The sequence below is a fragment of the Cetorhinus maximus genome, chromosome 3 (genome assembly GCF_964194155.1).
Source record: "Cetorhinus maximus chromosome 3, sCetMax3.hap1.1, whole genome shotgun sequence".
Taxonomy (NCBI): Eukaryota; Metazoa; Chordata; class Chondrichthyes; order Lamniformes; family Cetorhinidae; genus Cetorhinus; species Cetorhinus maximus.
The window spans coordinates 56,529,496-56,552,342 of NC_135881.1; the positions used below are offsets into that span (position 1 = coordinate 56,529,496).

General features: G+C 43.7%; 1 protein-coding gene across 1 annotated transcript; it reads right to left on the minus strand.

The window, feature by feature from the left end:
• Positions 1–319: 319 nt before the first annotated feature.
• Positions 320–21,488, minus strand: LOC144678652 (type III intermediate filament-like). The gene is made up of 9 exons (XM_078538404.1): positions 20,874–21,488; positions 19,745–19,805; positions 13,908–14,003; positions 13,601–13,762; positions 12,746–12,871; positions 3,072–3,292; positions 2,165–2,208; positions 843–928; positions 320–739 (listed from the first exon to the last, which is right to left on the minus strand). The coding sequence occupies exons 1-9, from the start codon at positions 21,392–21,394 to the stop codon at positions 704–706; spliced, it is 1,353 nt and encodes a 450-aa protein (XP_078394530.1). The 5' UTR covers positions 21,395–21,488; the 3' UTR covers positions 320–703.
• Between the last annotated feature and the right edge of the window lie 1,359 nt (positions 21,489–22,847).

A 22,847-nucleotide genomic window follows, 5' to 3' on the forward strand; every position in this document is an offset into this window, starting at 1 on the left:
ATTTAGGAACATGCTTGTCTATCCTTTGGGTTGTCCTGGAGTTTCTTGGAATTAAAAGGTTTTATGCACTTGGCGTATAGGGATGCCCTAAACTGAGCACAGTGCCCTTGGCTGACCTTTGCCTTGTACAACTCTCTAAATGAAAAGTGTCCAGGCACTGCATTCCAATCATCATAAAACTTCATTACAAACATTTCATGAATTATATATGCTTCTTAGCCGGATATTATTAAAAGCAGTCCCTGGCAACAGGTTATTGGGATGATGCTGGAACCTTTCACTAAAACTGCTGAATAAGAAATCAGGCAACAAAGAGAGGATTTGTTCAAAGTTTTATTGCAGCTTGCTTACACATAATTGCTGGGAGGAAAAAAAAGCAATTGAGATTCTGAACCTGAAAATAAAGATTCAGAACTGGTGAATGAAGTATTGCTATTTATCACTGTGCAATTGTAAACTAGTGACTTTCTGTAAACAGAGTGTGATATAATTCTTCTGTAAAGCCATTTGCTTTTCTATAAAGCTTACAACACAACTTTATTGAACCTGACACTCTTCAATTAGATACAGAAAGGCACTTTAAAGCCAACAGTTTTCTTCTTGATGATTAAAAGGAGGAGCAACATTCTTGTCAAGCGTTTTTTTCTTAAAGATCATCAGCTTCCATGCGCATGAAAGAGCATTCTCAGACTGAAAAGCAGGTTCAGTCTTCAATTCTCTGGGTAGTTTCGCTGATTATCTGCAATTGAAAAGAAAATATTTTGCATAAGTTAGTTTTTATAAGCCGGCACGAAGTATATGCATTCTTTAAATAGTTTTATTTGATGAACTTTAATACTAACATCTCCGCCTCTGCTCTCAATTGTTTTAATTAAAACATTCTTCCTTGACATTTGCATGTCAGTTGGCTGCTGCTCATAGATGGCATCTATAAAGAAAGAAAAATAAATAATATTGCATGGTTTCAGTCAAAATATCTGCTATGCAGAGACTAAGGAATTTACCTCCTCTTCTACTTGTGTTTGTAACTAAAACTTTCAATCTTATGAATCTGCATTTGAATGAGATGAATATGCAGGAAAGGAGACTTCTCCACAACTTTAACAACAATGCTGCTCTCTGACATTTATAAAACATGTTCATTTCCAGAACCAAGCATAAAGAGATTGTTGAGGTTATTATGTTTACTACTAAACATTCTGTCCCATTAGGGAATTCATGCTGGTTCCATCATAAAATGTTAGGCATATTTCAATAGATTTGCTTTCAGTTTGGGCCACAGTTTATGTATAGTTGTAGTGCCTATTTAGTGTGTGTCCATTCCATGCAATTTATCCAGTGAATAGCGGAGCTATGCAAATCAATAAAGTCCTTGGCTTATTGATTTTAGGCCTGCACTGAGTTAACTGATCTTAGCCAGGACAGTGGTAGGGTGTTCAGATTAGAGAAGGAATAGTTGACTATTGTTCCTGTTCGATCTCTGCTGGAGTTTAATCTGTGTAGTTGCTGGGTGAAGACAGATTTGGTCTTGGCTGTGAGGTCTTTATCGCAGTGGTGGACTCCCTCTCTTGGTGGTAGAGATGTCAGTGTGAGCTGACATGCCAAGTAAAATAAATTGGGATCATAGCAATGTCAAAGCAGCAGACAGAAGTATTGAACCCACCACTATCCTGTGAACAAGAAGGTAATCCAAATCCGTATCTTAAACATTAGTGTTAATTATTAATGGGTTTCTTTATAAGCCAAATATTCAGTCAAATGTTCTGGACAATATGGTGCTTCTTCATGTAAAAAATCCAAATTGGAACTCTGGAATTTTTCACCAGAACCACCTCAGATTTTATTGTACGGGTAAATAGATTAAGCACGGAAGCTTGTACTTTTGTGTTATAATATTCAATAGTCCTTATAAATGTTCATTAATTATGAAGAAAAAAGAGTTTCTCAGATCAAAAGTCTGTGGAGGGACAATATAACCACAGAAGACAGACTTACTGATGTCATTCCTCAACGAATGCATAGCAGGAAGCAAAGAAAATGGTCCTTTATATTGGGAAAAGGATGACTCAGAACAGGTGCTTTTTATAAACTGATTTTTTTTAAAGAACTTTGTCAAGCCGAAACATTACTCATCCATTTCCATGTGTTAACAGGGATAACCTACCAGAAAGGCTTAGAGAACCAAATGATGCCACAGGCATAGAAATCCTGCCAAATAAAAGAAATATATAATTATACAAATGTAGATGAAGGCAGGCATTTTCTCCAATGAGATTATTCTTCCATGCAATTCTACTATTACCACAGCCAACTTCCTGTTGAATCACTCAAGAGCTTCTGCCTCCACTACTATTTGTGCAAATTTCTTCCATCCTCCCAAAAGGTTCCTCCAGATGGAACAAAAGATGATTTATCTTATGACCACCATCAGCAACACATCTTCATAGTCACAACAATTTAAATATCAATTGCTATCATCAGGTATTGCTATTTATTCCACCCAAGCCAACCAAGCTTGCTGCTCTGTTTGCATGGGACACCTTAACTGATGGGCTTTTTTACTTTATTTGTTCTCAGGATATGGACATTGTTTGCAAAGTAACATTTATTAGCCATCTGTAATTTTCCTGAGAAGGTGCTGGTGGATCTTCTCCCAACCAATCTGTACCTTGACCTAGCCATGAACTAAAATTTCACACAAAGATTAGTTTTAAAAGTTAGATGAAGCATTGTTTCAAACCTAATTGTAGAGAACTAAAAAAGGATCTTTCTTGCTACATTAGTGGTGAGCTGTTTTTGTCAGTTTACTATATACTTTGTATGTACAAAGCACCATAATTACATATGTATTTTCTGCACAATAGGTACTGATTTTGTTTTGTGAAGGCACTTGTTTAATCCTTGTTGCTTATGTCAATGCATTCAAAAACAAAGAAACTCATGTAGATTTTTTGAGCTGCTAAGCGTTTGTATGAACTATCTTCAAATTGAGTGTTTTATAATTAACTCAACTCTACTTTCCATTTAAATTAAAAAGTATATTATTTTCTTAAATTACACAAATGTCTTACCTGCTTTCCTCACCCTCCAGCAATTTCCTGTAGGTTGCAATCTCAATGTCTAGAGCCATCTTCACAGTGAGTAACTCCTGATACTCTTGCAAGTGACGAGCCATCTCATCCTTCAAGTTACCAATGTCATCTTCAAGACGGACAATGGTGTCTTGGGCATTATTTGCTTCCAAAATATAACGTTCTTCCATTTCTTGCATCTGGCGCTCAAGAGATTCATTCTGTTTTAACAGAAATATTTAGGTTACTTTCTCATTTTCTTCATTCAGTTCCCTACTTCATGCTTTTTTTTCTCAAATTGTGTTTGTGTGAGAAAGACCGATTACATCATGTGTGCTTCAATGATTCCAATACCATTCCAGGCATATATACATTCATAAACCATGAGCAAGTTTTATTAACATACTGCTTATTTTCACAATTGATGAGGGCACTTAGGATACGAGTTGGGATTTCTGCCAAGGCATAAAACTATGGTTGTAATGCTTCATCTTCTCAGTTGTTCACTGTGTACCATTGTAATTGAAAACTTTCCTTGGATGATCAGGGCAGTTTAAATTCACAGCAGTAATTATTTGGAAGAATGAAGATGGCTTTTTAGTTATTATCTCGGGCAGAATTTTCTGCCTGTTAGGTGGGCTGTGCGGGAGTGGGATCGGGTCTGCGCCGCCATTTTACGCAGGCGGGCCAGTTAAGGCCCGCCCAGTGTGAAAAGCAGCTCCTGAGAGCGGGAGTGGGCAGGCGGTGGCGGGGCTGCTATGACCGCCCGGTCCAATGGCGACCCGGCGGCCTGTTTAAAAGGCCTCCTGCAGCCTTGTAAAGGCTGTCAAACACAGCCAGCAGAAGGGCTCCCCAGAGTGCTGTTGTTGAGCAGGTCAGGCAGGTGGGCTGGGTAGGGTAGGGCAGGGGGCCACTGTGCCCTTTGTTTCTCAGACGATTGCCTTGCTGCCCTCCTCAAGGCGGTGGAGGTGGGAGATCCTCGTTCCGAGGGACAGGAGGAGGAGTCCCCCCCACATGATTAAACGTGCCTGAGAGGAGGAGGAGGTGGAGGTAGTGAGCTCCCACGACGTGGTGCGGCACATCTGGATCCAGTGCCGCAAGCACTCTAACGACATTTTGTGCTCTGGAAGGGTGAGTGCCATGTTGCCATTGGTCAGTGAACCCAGCAGGTAGGCTTTCCCACTTGGCACCCCCCCATCCCCCACCGGCCTCGCCCATCCCCGACCAGCCTCGCCCATCCCCGTCCGCGCCCCCCTTCCCCTCCCCCTCCCCCGTCCGTGCCCCCTCGCCCGTCTCGTCCCTGTCCCCCCTCCACCCCCCGTCGCCATCTCATCCCCGCCCCCCCTCCCCCATCTCGTTCCCCACCCCCCCATATTGTGCCTTTGCGGCAGCTGCCCCAAGCTTTAGTGCGTCCCTCAGCATGTAGTCCTGGACCTTGGAATGTGCCAGTCTGCAACACTCGGTCAGGGACAACTCTTTGCCCTGGAAGACCAACAAGATTTGGGCAGACCAAAGCGCATCTTTCACCGAGTTGATGATCCTCCAGCTACAGTTGATGTTTGTCTCGGTATGTGTCCCTGGGAACAGCCCGTAGAGCACAGAGTCCTATGTCACAGAACTGCTCGGGATGAACCTTGACAGAAACCACTGCATCTCTCTCTAGACCTTCTTTGCAAAGGTACAATCCACAAAGAGGTGAACAATGGTCTCGTCCCCACCACAGCCACCTCGAGGGCAACGTGCAGAGGGGGTAAGGCTCCTGGCGTGTTGGAAGGATCTGACGGAGGGCCTTTCTCACCACCAGCCAAGCTACATCTTGGTGCTTGTTGGAAAGTTCTGGCGATGAGGCATTCTGCCAAATGACTTGACAGTCTGCTCGGGGAACCATCCCACAGGATCCACAATCTCCTTTTCCCTCAGGGCCTCTAAGATTTTTTTTTTTGAAAAATATACTTTATTCATAAAATATCTGGAAGAACATTACTAAACAAATCACAAAAAGTGCAATCAGATTCAACTTTTACACATGGATCACGAGGTGCTTCAATACAAATCAATGAATATTACAATCATATTGGAGTTATCAACATACATCATGTTGCACTCTGAGGTGCTTCAATACAATTATAATACAATTAGTATTCAATGCATACATTCATTGTGAGCTGTCCAGTCCGAGGGCTCTAAACAATTCCCAGCCCCTCGGTGCACTATGGCTCCTGCATACCCATAGTGCTCACAAATTGTCTCACTGTGGATGGGCTGAGGAAACTGACCTGAACCACCCCATTGGAGATGTTCCGCTCCTGGGATTCGTGCTGGGAGGAACGAGTTTTGAATTGTTCTCTGTTGGAGAAGTCTCTCCGATCCTCTCCCCTGCTGGGGCGTTGCTGCTCCCGGCTTCCCGGAGCTGGGGTGTGCTGAGCACTTCACTGCTCCCAGATTCCTGGGGCTGGGGCACGCTGGCCTCTTCGGGTTGTGGGTAAAGTTGGGGTGCGCTAGTCTCCTCATTGTCTCCAATGTTCTGGAGCTCGGGTGTCTCATCCTCCAACTCCCTAGAGCTTTGCTTCTTCCGTAGGTGCCGCCCTTGCCCTTCTTCGTCTGAAGAGTAGCTGCCCTTGTCATCCATGTGGGATGGGAGACGCCTCTTGCCACTTGTCCCTTCTTCTTTTTGACTCTCTTTATAGCAGCTGCCACTCCCCCTGCTGATTTTCTGCTGCTTCCTCCTCCATTGATTCGCTCTACTGAGAAATGGGAGGTTCAGGGGGCAGTGCAGTTGATTGGCTGTCTGCTGCCTCAATCTTTTCCGCCACCTTGTCTCTCTCCATGTCTTCCTTTTTCCCATTGTTCTCATTGGGGGCCTTGGTGGTTGGAGGGTTGCAAGTGACCTCGGTAGTAGTGACATGAAGCATTTCATCTGCTTCCCCCTCATTGGCTTTGGCTGCCTGTGCATAAGTGAGGCAGCGTTTGGGGCAGGTCTTATAGAGGTGGCCTGCCTCACCACACAGGTTGCAGTACTTAGTCTGTTTGCAGTCCTTTGTCTGGTGCCCTTCCTGCTTGCAGTTCTTGCAGAAGATGGCACTGCAGTTGGCCGCCACATGACCAGACTTGCCGCACGAGCGACAAAGTTTCGGCTGCCCAACGTAGACAAGGTAGCCACAGACTTCCCCCGATAGCAAAGCTGGAAGGATGGCTCCCTTACCATTGGCCCTGAGCGTGACCGTGACCTGATGTTTGCTTGTCCAAATCCCGAAGGCGTCTTTAACCTCGCTGGAGCTCCCAACCTTGTTGACGTACCTGGCGAGGAAGGTGAGCACATCGATGACGTGGGGGTTATAGAGGTGCAGTCACCACATGGTCCCGTTGCAACGGCAGAGCAAAGAGCGACTCCACCGTCAGGATCTTCATCTGCGGCTGGTCTCTCTTCTCTTCGAACACCTTCAGGAATTTGATGTGAGGCAGCCACACTCCTGAAGGTCACGTCGAAAAATCCAGCGCTTGAAAAGTCTTGCAGGCAGTAGATCTCCATGGCTTCAAATCCACATGACCTCAACAGGATCAGCTTGATGAAGAAGGCACGATCCATGGGTGTTCCTCCTTCGCTGTCCTTCACTGCCACCCTAACGGTATTACGTATATTATGGTTTGGGGCTCAACTGGTTATAGCCATCGCTTCACGACTACACTTGATCTTAGCCAAAAGGCCGAGAAGCGAGGGCCTCTAAGATATCGGCCATGCCGAGGTCACCCTGAGAGGGTGCTGGATGAGATGGGTTCTGCACTCGCAGTATGTGGTACAGTGACACCCACATTACTGTTTTGGGGGCAACCTGGAGGATCTGCTCCTAGGCGCAGTGCTGGAACTGCAAAATATGTCAAAGTCAGACTGCTGACATGCTGGGAGGGGAGCTTCCAGGTGACGGTGCACTGATCCATCTGCTTCCCTTTGCATTCCAAGTGCTTGCGCCTCCTTGCTATGCAAGGTTGGACCATGTGGTGCCAATTGTGATATAGGCTGCATTTGGCTGGGTGGGGAAGAGGGAGTGGAAAACAGGCCTGGCATCTTTGTGTGAGTGTACAGCAGCTGCTGGGTGAGGAGGCACTGGAGCCCTGCAATGTTCCAGTCTGGTTGGGGTGGGACGGCAGCGAAGAGATTCCAGGTACAAGTTGCACTAATCAGAGCTCTTTTCTCCCTTTCAGGAGAAGAATGCTCATAATGCTGCCGTGCGGTTGAGGACTGGTGGAGGGCCGACCCAGCTGACCATCATTTCCAGGTTCGAGCAGGAGGCCTGGGTCAGGTCATGGCCATGCACCCAGGTCCACCGGTGTCGGTGAAGCTGGGGTGCCATGGGCAGGTATGTTTCCCAGCACCGAGATCACCATTAGTGTCCCAGCAGCCACGACACTGCTGAATGTTCAGTGATTGAAGTTTGCAACATGGCTTGACTATTACTTATGGAAGGATGAGCGCATAATGATCCGGGGGACAGGGATGCACATTGATATTGTCTCCACGTTAACTGATCCAATGTCCTTGTTCTTCCTTTCAGCATCAGCAGAACAGGGCCGGGAGGCGGAGACACAGGGGCCCCCACTCATACCTGAGGGTCCTGAACTCTCTGACCCACCAGCGTCACACCATCTCTGCCAGGTAGGTACCAGCGCAGATACTGGCACCTTGGTGGGAATTAGATCATCGGCTAGTGTCCCGGGCACAGAGGTGAGGGCACTTTACAGTCGCTTGAGGAGCTGGTGGAGACAGGAAGTGACCATGGTGCCAGCAGTCGGAGGACTGCAGGGGATCAGGCACATGCTCAATCGGTGGCTGATGATGTGCCTCTGGAGCCGTCCATGATGCAGCAAACGCTGGAAGTCCAGCAGGGTGTGTGGGAAGATCTGGCGGAGATACATGAGGCTATGCTTAGCTTAGTCTCCGTGGTGGAGGAGTCCACACGGACCCTCGCCAATGCAATGAGCCTCGTGGTCGACTGCCATACTTCCTCCATGGAGAGAGTGGCGACTCTTGTAGAGAGGTTCCTCCAGGAAACCAATCAGGCCTTCCTGGGGATGCGTGTGGACCAGCAAGCCCTCACGTTGGCATTGACCTCAGCTGGTCAGTGCCAGTGTGGGAGATGGTCTGGGCACAAAGTTTCCCAGCTTGGTGCCCATCCATCTGTGGTGAGCAGGGAGGTCTGAAGTGACCTCACATTGGCGCAGCAGCTGCCTGGTCTCTGCAGGCTCCTCTCAGGGTGCTCCAGATGATGGCAGCAGCTCCTCCGCCCCTCTGCCAGTGACTGTTGCTTCTGATGAGGCTGCGACGACTGGGGAGATGCCAGCTGTGGAACTGGCTGCTCCTTCCCAGGCAGGGCCAGCACAGGCTCCACGGGCCAGAGGATGTCCACCAAGGTCATTGAGGCCAACAGGACAGCACGGTGAGCAGGCTGGCTCAGATGCCAATGCCAGCAAGGGGACAGCACCTAGACGTAGTACCCGAAAGCGTAAATTTAAGGCACCTTAGGCACAACACTTGTTTCTCACTGGTGCTTTTGTGTTGCCCCGCAATGAGGTTTTTATGAATTGGTGTGCTGTTTAACACCTTTGTCATTTTGTTTACTTAAGATCATTTTGTTATATCATTAAATTTAGACATGTGACTATGGCCGAGGGTGTTTCTTTTCCTCTGCAGGTGGATGGTTACCCATGATATTATGAGTGGGTTGTGTTACATTGAGCTTTATTGACTTGACCCTTAGTTAATGTTCCTATCCAGGCAGATTTAGCACTCGAGTATCGAGTATGGAGCCTGCAGCACAGGCTGGTGTTGGAGGTCCATCTGTGGTGTTCCAGCTGAAGGTTCATTGGATTAAAGCCTCTCAGGTGTCCCTACCTCCCTGGAGTAAGCCCGGGTCAGCGTCTACCCCCTCAGCATTTCCCTGTGCGTGCTCATCCTCAGACTCATTGCTTGACTCATCTTGTGCAGCCGCAGCAACTGCATCTACATCTTCATCCACAGCGTCGCCCATTTCCAGTGCAGGATTGTGGAGAGCGCAGCATACAACCACTATCAGCGACACACGATCCAGGGTGGGGTACTGGAGTGCACCCCCTGAATGGTCCAGGCATTGGAAGCGCATCTTGAAAAGACCAATGGTTCTCTCCACCACAGCTGTTGTGGAGGCGTGGCTCCTATTGTACCACTGCTCAGCTTCTGTTCTTGGATGGCGGAGAGGCGTCATGAGCCACCTTCTAAGGGTCACCCAGCAGCCATCCATCCAGCCGCACGGGAGCACTGAAGAGCCCCGGCACCTGGGAGTGTCTGAGGATGTAGGTGTCATGGGAACTGCCTGGGTACCTTGCACAGACTTGTAGAATCAGCATCCTGTGATCACACACTATCTGCACAGTTATGGAGTGGAAGCCCTTCCTGTTGACGAAGGCACCGGGCTCACCTGCTGGCACCTTGATGGCCACATGTGTACAGTCTATTGCACCCTGAACACGGGGGAAGCCAGCAATCGCTGCGAAGCCTCTGGCTCGCTCTGTCTGGCTTGCCTGGTCCCAGCGGCAGTGAATGAACGTCAATGTATGTCTGAACAGTGTCTGTAACCTGCTTGACACAAGTGTGGACAGCTGATTGGAGACTCCGCATAGAAGTTGAGGGCAGCTGTGACCTTTAGAGCCACTGGCATGGGGTGCCCACCCACATAGTTTGCAGAGATCTCAGGGCCAATCATCTAACAGATGGAGGTTACTGTCTCCCTTGAGAGACGGCGTCTCCTTCGGCACTGGACCTCAGACATAGAGGTAGCTGCTTCGCTGCCTGTATACCCTGGCAGCAGGATATTGGTGTCTTTTGCAGCCCCTTCCGCCTTGCACTTCCTGTTGGCCCTGCGCCTCTCCCCCCAAAGGTGGCTTCCCTGGAGGCTGAATGTGGACTCCTGGCCTCCTCCCCCTTCTGGCCCTCCCTTCCTCCTCAGAGGAGGTGCCTCCAGTGGAGAGCACAGCTCCCATTTCCAGGCTAAGGGAAGGCTTCCTGAAAGCTGCAGGCCCCAGAAATGATCTTTACTGTAGAGTGCTGACCTGAAGGTTGTGACTCCTGTCCAAGCAGCTGGTATGAGTTTTGCAGTATTTCTGCTCACACAGGCAAGTATCATTAACTTTCAAAAATAAATATCTGACTGAGCACATTCGTGACCCTACTGACTCCTCTTATCCCGCCCATGGATGAGGTTTATACAAATATGTCCTACCCGCCTGCCCATTGCGCCTGAAGATCGCATAGGCCCCAAAAAATCGCCATCAATCGGTGCTTCAAGAGCCTTAAGTGGCCAGTTAATTAATGGCGGACTCGCATCCAAGATCATTGTGTGCCCACCCACCAAAGTATCGCGATGGCATGTGGTGACGTCGGGACGCTCGCTCGACATCACCGCACGTCATTTTATGCATCGGCATGTGGGGACGGGAAAATTCTGCCCCTGGAGTCTTTATCAGTGGCTTCAGATCACCTGCGGCACCAATCCATCAAGTGTTATTATAGATGGGAGTTTCAAAAGTTAAGTAGAACACAGAAATATGTTCAAAAGTTCAACATACAATAAATTTAAATTTCGATATTATAAAGCAACTTTAAAACAAGGTAAGATTAAAAAGAAAACTGATCAGGAGAGCTAAAGCAGGTGAAGATAATATGGTATGTTAAAATGCTTCTCTCAATGTATTTGGGGTGGTTCAAATATTAGGAAAAAGGCAAACCAGCACAGTAAAGTTTTCTGCTGACATCAGCAAAAATACAATATGCCAAGCCTCTGGGCCAATGACCCTACAGGCGTATTTGAATTTGATGGCTTTGATATTCCTCTCTGTAGCATCTGAAATAAATAATTTCCCAGGCAATACCAAAAGCAAGAGAAGAAGCAACATGTTTTGTCGGGTTCGTGTCCCTCCTTAAACTGCCCCGAGATGTACTCACCCTGCACCAGGTTTGAAACTAACGTTGTAATACAAATGAGATTGGAAAGGACAAATTTTCACAGCCTATCCAATGAAGATCAGGGACACATTTGTCCCTCAATCAACACCAACTAAAAACTGGTGATCTGATCATTTATTCCAAAATTGTTTGAGGTGCCTTGCTAAATGAAAATCGGCTGTCAGATTTCCTATATTACAACAGTGACTACACTTTAAAAGTACCTTACTGGCTGTGAAACGTTTTGGGATATCCTGTGGTTATAAAAGGCGAAATACAAATGTAAGTTCTCTTTTTCTTTATGACCAAAAGGTGCCACTTTCAGTGATGTCCAGAAAGTTGCCTTGAACCTTGCATTGGAATGCTTAGCACAGCAGATCTGAGCAGCAAACAGGACATAGAAGCAAGGCAAAGAGGATAGTATTTTGGACTTTGTTACAGGTACCAAGGGGAGATCAAGGCACTGGACCCCTTTGAATGCTGCATCTAATTGGTTCTTAAATGCTTCACCACTCCATTTGTGAGTCCATTCTATATGTTGATCACTTACAATTTTTTTGTTTTACTAGTTTGAGCCTGAAACCCCCTACTTTTGCAATTTAACTTCATTTTTAAGATTTACCTCTTACTGTTTACTGTCTTACATACAGTGCTATATATCAACATCCAGAGCACCACTCAGCCACAACCTTTCAAGACTGAAATTTCCAAGTTTCTCCAATTTTTCACCATAATTCAGCCCTCCAAAACTAGAAATAAGTCTTGTGGCTCAACTGTGATTTAAATTCTTCCCTCTGCCTCAGTGTGACCAGAACAGGATAAAATTCCCAAGGTGTCAACTGAACAATGCATTATACAATTTGATCATGACTTGTCTTGGCTTTATACTTCTATTGGAATTGGTGATTGCTGCTCCCTATTTGTTAAACATGTTGAGTATCAAATCTATAAAGACTTCTAGATTTTTTTTTTTCAAATCTTCTTTAGCTTTTCCAATGCTATTCATTTACATTGACAACCTCACCACCACCACCACTCTTAGCTCTTCCATTGAATTTGATTAGTTATGCAGGTTGTCTGCTAGACTTTTCCTTCATTGTCTTCAGTCTCTACCCCAAACTCTGTTCCGCAGCCACTGATTCCATCCCCTTCCCTGGCTACTGTCTGCAGCTAAAGCCGTCTGCTTGTAACCTCCATGTCCTATCTGATCCTGACTTGTGTTTTCAACCACATACCCACCCCATCATCAAGACTGCCTACTTCCACCTCTGTAGTATTTCTGTAACCTCCTCTGGCACTACGATCCTCTTGAGATTTATGTATTCCTCCAATTCTGGCCTCTTCTGCACCTCCAATTTTAATCGCTCTATCATTGGCGGACAGACCTTTAGCTGACTGGGCCCTAAATTCTGGAATTCTGTCCTTAAACCTGTTCACCTCCCTACTTCTCTCTCCTCCTTTGAGACTCTTCTTAAAACCTGCCTCTTTGATCAAACATTTGGTCACCTGTCCTAACATCTTTTTAGGTGGCTTGGTGGCAAACTTATATTTGTGACGCTGCTGCTAAGCACTTTGGCATGGTTTCTTCTGTTAAAGGTACTTTATAAATGTGCATTCTTATTGTTCATAGACAAATGTCTCAGTTCAATAACTGAATTTATTTTGCTGAAGGCTAGATATTATTCATATTTTGAGTACTTACTGTTCCCTTAAGTGCATCAATATCACAGGTCAGTGTCTGGATTTGTCTGCGATACTCATTATTCTCTTGTTTTGCCGTGCGAATAGCATCATTGTTGCGAGAAGCAGCATCAGTCACATCAGCCAGCTGTTTCAATACACAAACCTCCATGAGTGAATCATACTATAACACCAGAGTACTGACCTTACTGTGATCTAAACAAAATGTATTTGAATCTTTCTTGCTTTTTAATTAAAATTCGTTTGTGCAAAAGAATTAATGTACATTGCCCTGATTGCTATGGGAGTCACTGTAAGAAAATGTGGATGTTATAGTGAGGCTGACTGTGGAGATAGAAATATGGATGAGTTGATCACTCGAGTGGCGAATGGGAAAAGTGCTGGGTGAGGTGATTCCACTGGTTGGATGAGGTATTAAGGTGGGAAGTATACTGATGTAGTTTGAGTGTAATGAGGTCAGTCTATTGATGAAATGGGAATGTGTGTAACAGTAGTAATTTGAGGAGTTCTTAAGTGTAAAAGTGTTTACAAGTATGGGAATGTATAGGATTTGACTTTTAGAGGATGCAATTTGAAGTTGGGAGTGAGAGTAATTATAAAATAGGTATAGCTGGGAGATATAGGAATAGAAGAGTTTGGAGGGGTGACAGTGTGGTAATAATTATATATTCCTTTGTGGGACTAAGTGTGAAAAGGGGGAAAAATGCATTTTTACAGAAAAAGTGAAGGTGTGAGAATGGGCACTGTGAGAGAGGTAGTTCTCGGCATAAAGCTGCAGGTCAGAAGTTGGTTCACAGGTGGTTTGGCCTCCATTTTGTTATCATGACCACTAAGAAATGCAAATCAGAGAACATACCTTGGACTTGTACCAGTCCTCAGTTTCAGAAATGTTCTTAGCAGCAAGTTTATCAAACTGAGAACGAACTTCATGGAGTGCAGCAGTAAGGTCAGGTCTGACCACATCCATCTCAATCTTGACCTGTGAATCTTGGATTTGAGCCTGCAGTTCACGAATTTCCTGAAGAAAGAAATAAGTTAAATAAAAATAGACCAGTCTCTGTTTGGCAAAAATAGTATGTTCTAGATATCTTTAGCCGGCATAGCATATTTAACATAAATACTACCCAAATGAGTATTCTAAATTATAAAAACAATATGCTTACCTCTTCATGAAGTTTCTTTAAGAACATAATTTCTTCCTGCAGTGACTCAACTTTACGTTCCAGATCTAAGCGTGCCAGACAGGCATCATCCACATCCTTTTAGAAACAACAGAAAAATAAAAACCAGAACCAAGTTAATTATTCTGTGCTGTTTCAATGTCTTATAAAACTCTATCTCAATACTGAGCTGTATTCATAATTATTAGTTTTGACATGGTTGCAGACATACTGTATAATTGCTATGTTTATCCATTTTCTATTTACCTTTGCAATTAAATGAAGTGAAACAACCCTTTGTGTGTAGGTTAAAAGTACTTTAAGGCACCTTAAGTCATGTGTAAAAAACTCTGATAGGGAACTAGAGCTAACATTGATTTTGAAATTACTGATTATTTAATTATGATCCAATGGCACATTATTTGTCCTTCAAATAGAATTGTATACAACAAAATATAAGCCTGGATTCAATAATTTAAATCACTCATATCATTGCTCAACTATCAGTGGAAACTGACACTTGAATAGACATTTAGCCGAAACAATATAGAAATCTCCAAAATAAAATATACAAAATATAAAGACATCAGCCATTTTAAACAATTGCTAAAAATGTGTCAAACACATTTTCACACTATTTTAAATGATTCCAAAATTTGGCAGACACAATGCTCATGAAGCTCCAGGTACTTGTGAATTTGACAAAAGCTCTATTTGATGTTGCACCACCGTCTTACATAGAAATACATAGAATTTACTAGCAGAAACATGCCATTCAGCCCAACCAGTTCATGTTTGAATTTACCCTCCATGGAAATTGTAATTAAAGCTAAATTAGTCACAAATTAGCCTTCCATGCAGAGTCCAAAGAAAGCTACAAAGAATAACAGTCAACATGCAAGGAGAAAAAACATATGACCTCTGATCTTTTTTGGGTCAGTCGCAGTCATTCATGATCAATCAGTGATTGTGCAGTTCTGCTGCTTTAGAATGATGGTTGTCATTAACCACTGGAGATTATGAGATTACAATTCGAACAAAAACAGTCATTGTCCAAATTCCAATTATTTTGTGTGCATCCTTAATTGATTTTGATACTCTGCTGATCAAACATCCATTCTCCAAAGGAGTTTTAAATGAGATTCAAAACTATTTTCTTTTAAAAGAAATGCTATTCCTTTTTAAAAGTGACTTTTTAAAAAATTCTGCTCAAAGTTAAATGTTCCATTCTGTAGTTCCAGATTGCTATGCAATATTTCATGCTGAAAATGCAGTTAGCCCTCAAACTGAAGGGGATTAGGCTAGAAGGTGAATACAGTTATTGAAAGCAATGAGGTTTTGGTGATAAAATAGTTGATGACATTAATTGCAACTTGGGCTTTGATGTGGTAAATTCAGTGCAGAACATTGTAATTTAAAGTATTCAATTTAGTTTGAATAATAAAAAGAATTTCGAAGTTCTCTAATTAAACTTGACAGCTTTGTTTGTTCAGTAGTGAGTGAACTTGGTGTTTCTGCTATACAGCGGTCACGATGCTGGATTTTATTAACACTAGGTCAGTTATGAAACAGCACCATTGTCTTCTCTGCTGTTTCTTGGACTATACTTGGAAGTACTTTGGGGGCAACATTAGTCAATTAGCTGTACCAGGAATTTTTGCTCATTAAACTGTCAACTTAATTGTGTATTTTATAAAAATGCATCCAAATTATGTTCCGGATTACCTTATTTTTATTTGTTCATGGGATGTGGACATTGCTGGATAGGTCAGCATTTATTGCCCATTCCTAATTGTCCTGGAGAACTGAGTAACTTGCTAGGTTATTTCAGAGAGCATAAAAAACTGAAAGAAGTTTTTTTTCAACTGGTCGGTTCCCACAGAGGTGTTTTTATCTAAAACCACAGATAATGCAGGGAGACTGAAAATATTCTTAGCACCTCATTAGTGCCTTTAGCAGAAGAAAATTAAAGACAAGATTTCAACATTAAGTTTTTGTGTAACAAACAGAATCATATTAAATTATCTTGAATTAAAAACAATAGCATGTATGACCATTCTTATCTAGACACTTATTGTTGATATGTTGGTTTTAATTTTCCAAAATTCCCTAGATTCTGGGAAGGTTCCATTAGATTGGAAAATAGCAAATATAACTCCTTTATTCAAAAAGAGAGACACAGAAAGCAAGAAACCACATGCCAGTTAGCATAACATTTGTCAAAGCAAAAATGTTGGAAGCTATTATTAAAGATGTTATAGCAGGGCACATAGAAAGATTTAAGGCAATCATGCAGAGTCAACATAGTTTTGTGAAAGGAAAATCATGTTTAACCATAAATGGGTCTTTTTCTGGATGACGAGATGTAACAAGTGGTGTGCCATATGGATCAGTGCTGGGGTCTCAACATTTTAACAATTTATATAAATGACTTTGGATGAAGGGACAGAAGATACAGTTGCTGAATTTGCTTACGACACAAAGATAGGTAGGAAAGTAAGTTGTGAAGAGGACATAAAGAGGCTATAAAGGGACATAGATAGGTCAAGTGAGTGGACAAAGACCTGGCAAACGGAGCATGATTTGGGCAAATGTGAAATTGTCCATTTTGGCAGGAAGAATAAAAAAAGCATATTATCTAAATCGTGAGAGATTACAGAGCTCTGAGATTCAGAGGAATCTGGGTGTCCTAGTGCATGAGTCACAAAAGGCTAGTATGCCAGTACAGCAAGTAATTAGGAAAGCTAATAGAATGTTATCATTTATTGTGAGGGGACTTGAATACAAAAGTAGGGAGGTTATGCTTCAGTTGTACAGGGCACTGGTGGAACAATATCTGGAGTATTGTTGTCAGTATTGGTCTCCTTATTTTAGGAAAGATGTAAGTGTATTAGATCAGTTCAGAGAAGGTCTACTAGACTAATACCAGGAATGTGCAGGTTGTCTTACGAGGGAAGGTTGGATGGGTTAGGCTTGTATCCACTGGAGTTTGGATGAGTAAGAAGTGACTTGATCGAAACCTTTAAGATCCTGAGGGGTCTTGACAGGGTGGATGTAGAGAGGGTGTTTCCTCTTGCGGGAGAATCTAGATCTAGGAATCATGGTTTAAAAATAAAGGGTCGCTCATTAAGGCAGAGTTGAGGAGAAATTTTTTCTCTCAGAGGGTTGTGAGTCTTTGCCAAAAGGCAGTGGAAGCAGTATCTTAGAATATTTTTAAGTCAGCACTAGATAGATTGATTAACAAGAGGGTGAAAAGTTATCGGGGGTAGGCAGGAAGTTACAATCAGATCGGCCATGATCTTATTGAATGGTGCAGCAGGCTTGAAGGGCCAAGTGGCCTAGTCCTGCTCCTAGTTTGTATGTTCTAAGCTTTGTATTTAATTTTTACTGTTCATTTCCTACAAGAGCTCACAATGAAGTACACACAAGTGAGAAACATGTTAGCTATAATTATAAGTTAATGAGTTATTGCCTTTGGGATAGGAATATTAAAAGGAAATGGATAAATGAAGCAGTTTTCACTGTATTTAAGTATTTTCTTATTATCAACTTGTTGATAGTACAATTGGTTGCCAAATTGTGTATTCCTTTATTCAATAACTCTAGTTCATTTTCTATTAGCTAATTTAAAAAGTCACAACTTTGTTGCTTCATTGTCACTTAGATGTCAATGTTGCTACTGCAATTACCCTAATCCACCACATTCCAGCTGCATTAAAGCATCTATTCATTCAATTCTTTCACTGGCATGAGCTGTGTTCATTGTTGCTGCATTTCAAGACTAATCCTTGTTGGATCTCACTTTACATTAATGAGGAATAACATACAGCTGCTTCCTTAGAAACATTAATATTACCACAGTTCCTTTCACATGGTCATGAGTTAGACTGAGTCTCATTGCTGCACAGTGCCCAAATGCTTCTATCCGTCATAGGGGGAGCTAATGAAAGCAATATGTTGCTTCTGAGAACAAAGGAATCTGAATGAAAGGGACTTCCCCAGAGTGCCACACCCTGCAAACTAGCGGAAGATGTCTGGTTGTGGACCTCTGAAAGAATCAACCTCAGGGAGAAGACCATAAGACATAGGAGCAGAAATTAGGCCATTCAGCCCATCGAGTCTGCTCTGCCATTCAATCATGGCTGATAAGTTTCTCAACCCCATTCTCCCGCCTTCTCCACGTAACCTTTCATCTCCTTACCAATCAAGAACCTATCTATCTCGCTCTTAAATACACTCAATCACCTGGCCTCCACAGCCTTCTGTGGTAATGAATTCCATAGATTCACCACTCTCTGGCTAAAGAAGTTTCTCCTCATCTCTGTTCTAAAAGGTCTTCCCTTTACTCTGAGGCTGTGCCCTCGGGTCCTAGTCTCTCCTACTAATGGAAACATCTTCCCCACGTCCACTCTATCCAGGCCTTTCAGTATTCTGTAAGTTTCAATCAGATCCCCCCTCATCCTTCTAAACTCCATCAAGTATAGACCCAGAGTCCTCAAACATTCCTCATTTGTTAAGCCTTTCATTCCTGGGATAAAGAATTACTTCTTTAAAAAAAAAATGTGTTCTTCAATTAACAAAACCAAAAGAAACAATAAAATAGTTCAGCACAGACACAAGGACATTGGGTGGTGGCCGCTCATTAATTCTGTCCAGACTGAACCTCAGATATAGGGCGTGCCATCATGCACAGTCAGCACGTAGAGGCCAGGCATTTCCTCAGGAAGAGAGTGAAAATTACAGGCCACGTCACCCCAGGCTACTCTTTTGTGTTTTCCAGTTGGTGGCACTGGAATATCATCAGCAAAGTTACCCGCTGACTCAGGGAGTCAAGCACCATGCATTACGTAGCTATATCAAAGCTTTGATCCTGCCCTATGCTGAATTAACTAATACTGCCTGGAACACTGGGAATACTTTCACAGACATCCGGACTTCCCCTGAACTAGGAAAAGGAAAAATTGGCCAGTGTTCCCACTCTTGGTACCTATTCATTTGAAGGTGCCCATTTATGGACATGTGGTATGGATAGATTCAGGCCCAGCTACGTATCTCACCTTCTTCGCCACCACTGCCAAGCAAACTGCTCACAGCCGGGGTCATCTTAACCTAACTCATCAGGCTTGCAGGATTGGGTGCAATGCCAGTTTGCACCCCAGCCCACACAGCTCTTCACTGACTTCATTGGAGAATAAAATCAACGTACTGGTAGGCGGGTTAGGTTAAAATTGCCCATGTAGGAGTTCACGTTTAAATCATGGCTACTTGGGGAGAGTATCATTACAAGTGATTGACTTCAGAAGGGTGAGCAAAGGAAGAAACCCAAACAATCAGAAGCAGAGACCTGGGAAAAGATCTTTGATAAAACTAATAAATAATCAATGAAATTAAATAATTGGAATATCATTTCAATGTTTTTGTAATATCCTTTATGTTTTATTGATTTTATTTTCCCCGCACGGTGATGCACCAGAAGCCGTTGCTTTTTTCTAACTATCGTTTGGTTTCGAGCTCGGAAATCTCGCAAGTTTTGCGGAAAAATACTCGAAAGAGGAAACGTTGGGATAACGGGAATCCGTTAAAAAGGGACGGTCCTAAGGGAACCGTGTAAAGGGCATTCCTCTGCTCAAGGATTAACAGAAAGATTGGGTGTGTCTCTCTATTTTGCCTTTCTACACTATGGCCAGATGGTGGTAGGGTTGCGGTCCAGTCTCATGGGTGTGGACAATATTAGCGCCCTCCCGATCGCAGAAACCAGGCTGAATTTTAAATTAGCGCCTAAACGATTGAATTGGTGAAGTCAGGTAACTTTACAGATTACAGTGGGTTACTGTTCGTACCTGTCTGAAACCTGCCAGGTTGTTTTCGGCGTCCTCCCGCTGAATAATTTCATCTTGTAATCTGCAAATAACGGTATTGAGACATCAGTCACTTCCAGTCCGTCTCGAAGTGCGGCGTTTGAATCCTGAACTTTTACTGTTGGAGATGGGGGTTTTAACGATGTTCTCACCACCAACCCCCCCCCCCTCTCCATAATTACCCGTATTCTTGCTTTTCTTTCTAGCTGCATATACTGAAGTCACTGAAATCGATTCTTCTGTAAAAGGTTTTGGTTAAATGTTTGCAATCTTACTCAAATATTGGAAGGAGCTATTGTAAATTGTAAATCTGGAGTGTTGATCTCACATGCTCACTTCAGTGTTCTCGGGATCCATTCAGTTTACTGGGCTGAATTATCCTGTCACTTTCACACCCATCAATACCTCAAATCACTTCACACCAATAGAAAGCCCGCGGACTCAAAAACCGCGTAAAGCATCCAGACTGCAAACAACAAAAGTCTCAAGTACATAACAGCAATTAAACGAGCTTTAAAACATGCCAGAACAGCTGACATGATCCCAATCCACCAGTTTGCCGCGCTTTGAGTTGCACAAAAGCTTCACAAACAGTTCTTTTAAAAAAAATGTTTTTGAAGAATCAAGAGCGGATTTAATTATTTATTCTTCAGCCTTTCAGCCATTCCTGCTCGGGGAATGTGTGCATTCTCAGACTTATTTTTCTTAAAAGTTAAAGCTCCTACAAAAGCGAGATTCTGTACTGCGGGTGATTATCTGACCTGGATCTGAAACGTTAACTCTTGAGTCTCTCTCTCTCTCTATACAGATGCTGCCAGACCTGCTGAATAGTTCCAGCATTTTTTCGGTTTTAATTCAGAAAGCCCCTACACATTTTTGCTGATGGAGAGGAGCATATTCCTCATTTAAGGGGTTTTTTTGGGGGGGGTGGGGGGTCGTATTGTGTAGAAACTTTTTAAAAATCGCTGTCTGGATAGTTACCCCATTCTCCACCCACCCCCCCATGTGAAACAGGGACAACTTTTGAAGGATATTTGTAAATGGTCCCGTCCCCCCACCCCTTTAAAACAAGTGAAACGACTATAACAGAAAGCAAACCGGTCAGACTCACTTTTCCCTCAGCTTCTGCAGATCGTCGGCCAGGTTATCCCTTTCCACCTCGATACGGGATTTCTCATTGTTGATCTGATCGATCTGGAGGCGCAGCTCTCTCAGCTCCTGTTCATACAGATCCCCCATGCGGGACCTGGGCTTACCCTTCAGTTGCTCCAACTCGGCCAGCAGCATCTTGTTCTGTTGCTCCAGCCCTCTCACCTTATCGAGGAAGCTGGCGAGACGGTCATTCAGCTCAATCATCTCGGCTTTCTCATTGCTGCGGTTCACCTTGAATTCCGAGTTCAGAGCATCCACCACAGAGAAATTCAGGCTGTTGCCCAGGGCTGTTCCTGGAGCGCTACTCCTGACCTGCCTTACAGTCCCGGACCTGATGACTGGTCCCGAGTAACTGAGCCTGGAGTAAGAAGGAGCAATACTGGTTCGCGGTTGTTTACGAACCGAGTAAGAGCGATAGCTCGATGTGCTCTGAACTGGTCGCTCGACAAACATCCTGCGGTAGACACTCTTTGAGGTCATTTTGTAATCCTTTACCCCTTGTTGGAGATACTTTACTTTCTTAATTCGATTCCACTAGCTCCAACTTCTCGGCTGCAAGAGAGCTATTGCCCGCTGATGCCTGGTATTTATAGGGAGCTCTTCGTGTGCTCCCCCGGGGATAAATGAGGCAGGTACTATTGCTGTGATTGACAGTGCATGGACCAATCAGCATCTGGCAACAACAGACTTGAACCATCACTCACAACTTTACACAAAGAATGCTTCTTGAGGCAGGAAGCTGAAATGCAAGTATCTGGTTTTAGACTGGACATCTGCAACTTTTTTCTCTCTAAGGCTGAGTGTACACATGAAGTTAATCTTCTGGTGGAATGGTACAGTGTAACGGGCAGAGATCCGTTAAATCTAAACCAGGACTGCTTTAGTGCCTAAATTATGAATCAGACATGAGTTGTTCTATTCCTGCTCGACACATTTAGTTGAAGTGTGCCATTGAAGCAGTGACCAAGACAACATCTTAATCGTTTTCTTGAATAATCAGGAGTGATGATTTTCAAGCAATGATGAGGCATGTTTGATAAAAATGAATTCGGAGGAACCATGATAATTTCGCCAGAGGTCAGTGCAACGCAGGGTCGAAAGGCATTTCTGCCCGAGCACTACTAGCTTGTCAGGAAAGCAATATTCCTGTTTATTACGAAGGCAAAGCGGACATTGATTGTTACATAAATCCTCGTTTCATTGAGAGTTACAACAAAATGGGGAAAACGGGGCTGTCATCGTAAAAGGAAGCCGGAACCCCGTAACATCATTGCACACGCATTTTACAAGCTTTCTACTAAATGTCAGAGTGTTTGACGGTGCGTGTTACAAAGTTGGGGATTTACTCTCACAATGCAGCACCATTCAAGCTCGGGCTGTTGAGCCACACAGCACTCGGCTCAATGCTGTGAGAAGGGTGGGGCCGGTCTGCCAGACTTCCACCCTTTGTAACTTCGAGGCATCTTGAGAACTCTGTAAAACCTCAAAGCAAATTTTAAATTGAAAGCTCATCTTAAAATGTACAGTTAATTGTCATTTCCATGCGTTTAGACTTTTGAGTGCAGCGGGGGGGGGGGGGGGGGGGGAAGCGTTCCAAATGGAAGTTTTAAGAGTTTGAAAAAGTACTTGCCCTGCCCACCCATCCATGGGAAAACGCCCTGACTGTTCGTTTCAGAGCCGACATTATAGTGGATTAAGCTTCCAATTGTCATTTTAATCAATAAGGCGAATTCATTTGGAAATCAATTGTAAATGTTGGGGCGATTTCGAGTTGATCTAAAAGTTACTGCACTTTGTGTTGGAATTAATTTCAAACAACTTTGTATTCTGGGAATGGAAAGACTTCAATCGGGAAAGGTGGGCGTTTTCCTCACAGCAGCCGTACCAATAATTCTCGTAAAAGATACGCAGAACTCCTTTAATATTCCCTCGA

Coding starts and splice junctions, on each gene's coding strand:
- LOC144678652 (XM_078538404.1), bottom strand. CDS start 21,394: ATGACCTCAAAGAGTGTCTACCGCAGGATGTTTGTCGAGCGACCAGTT. Junction 19,806..20,873: donor CTGCAGAAGCTGAGGGAAAA/GTGAGTCTGACC, acceptor CGTTATTTGCAG/ATTACAAGATGAAATTATTC. Junction 14,004..19,744: donor ACCTGGCAGGTTTCAGACAG/GTACGAACAGTA, acceptor TGTTTCTAAAAG/GATGTGGATGATGCCTGTCT.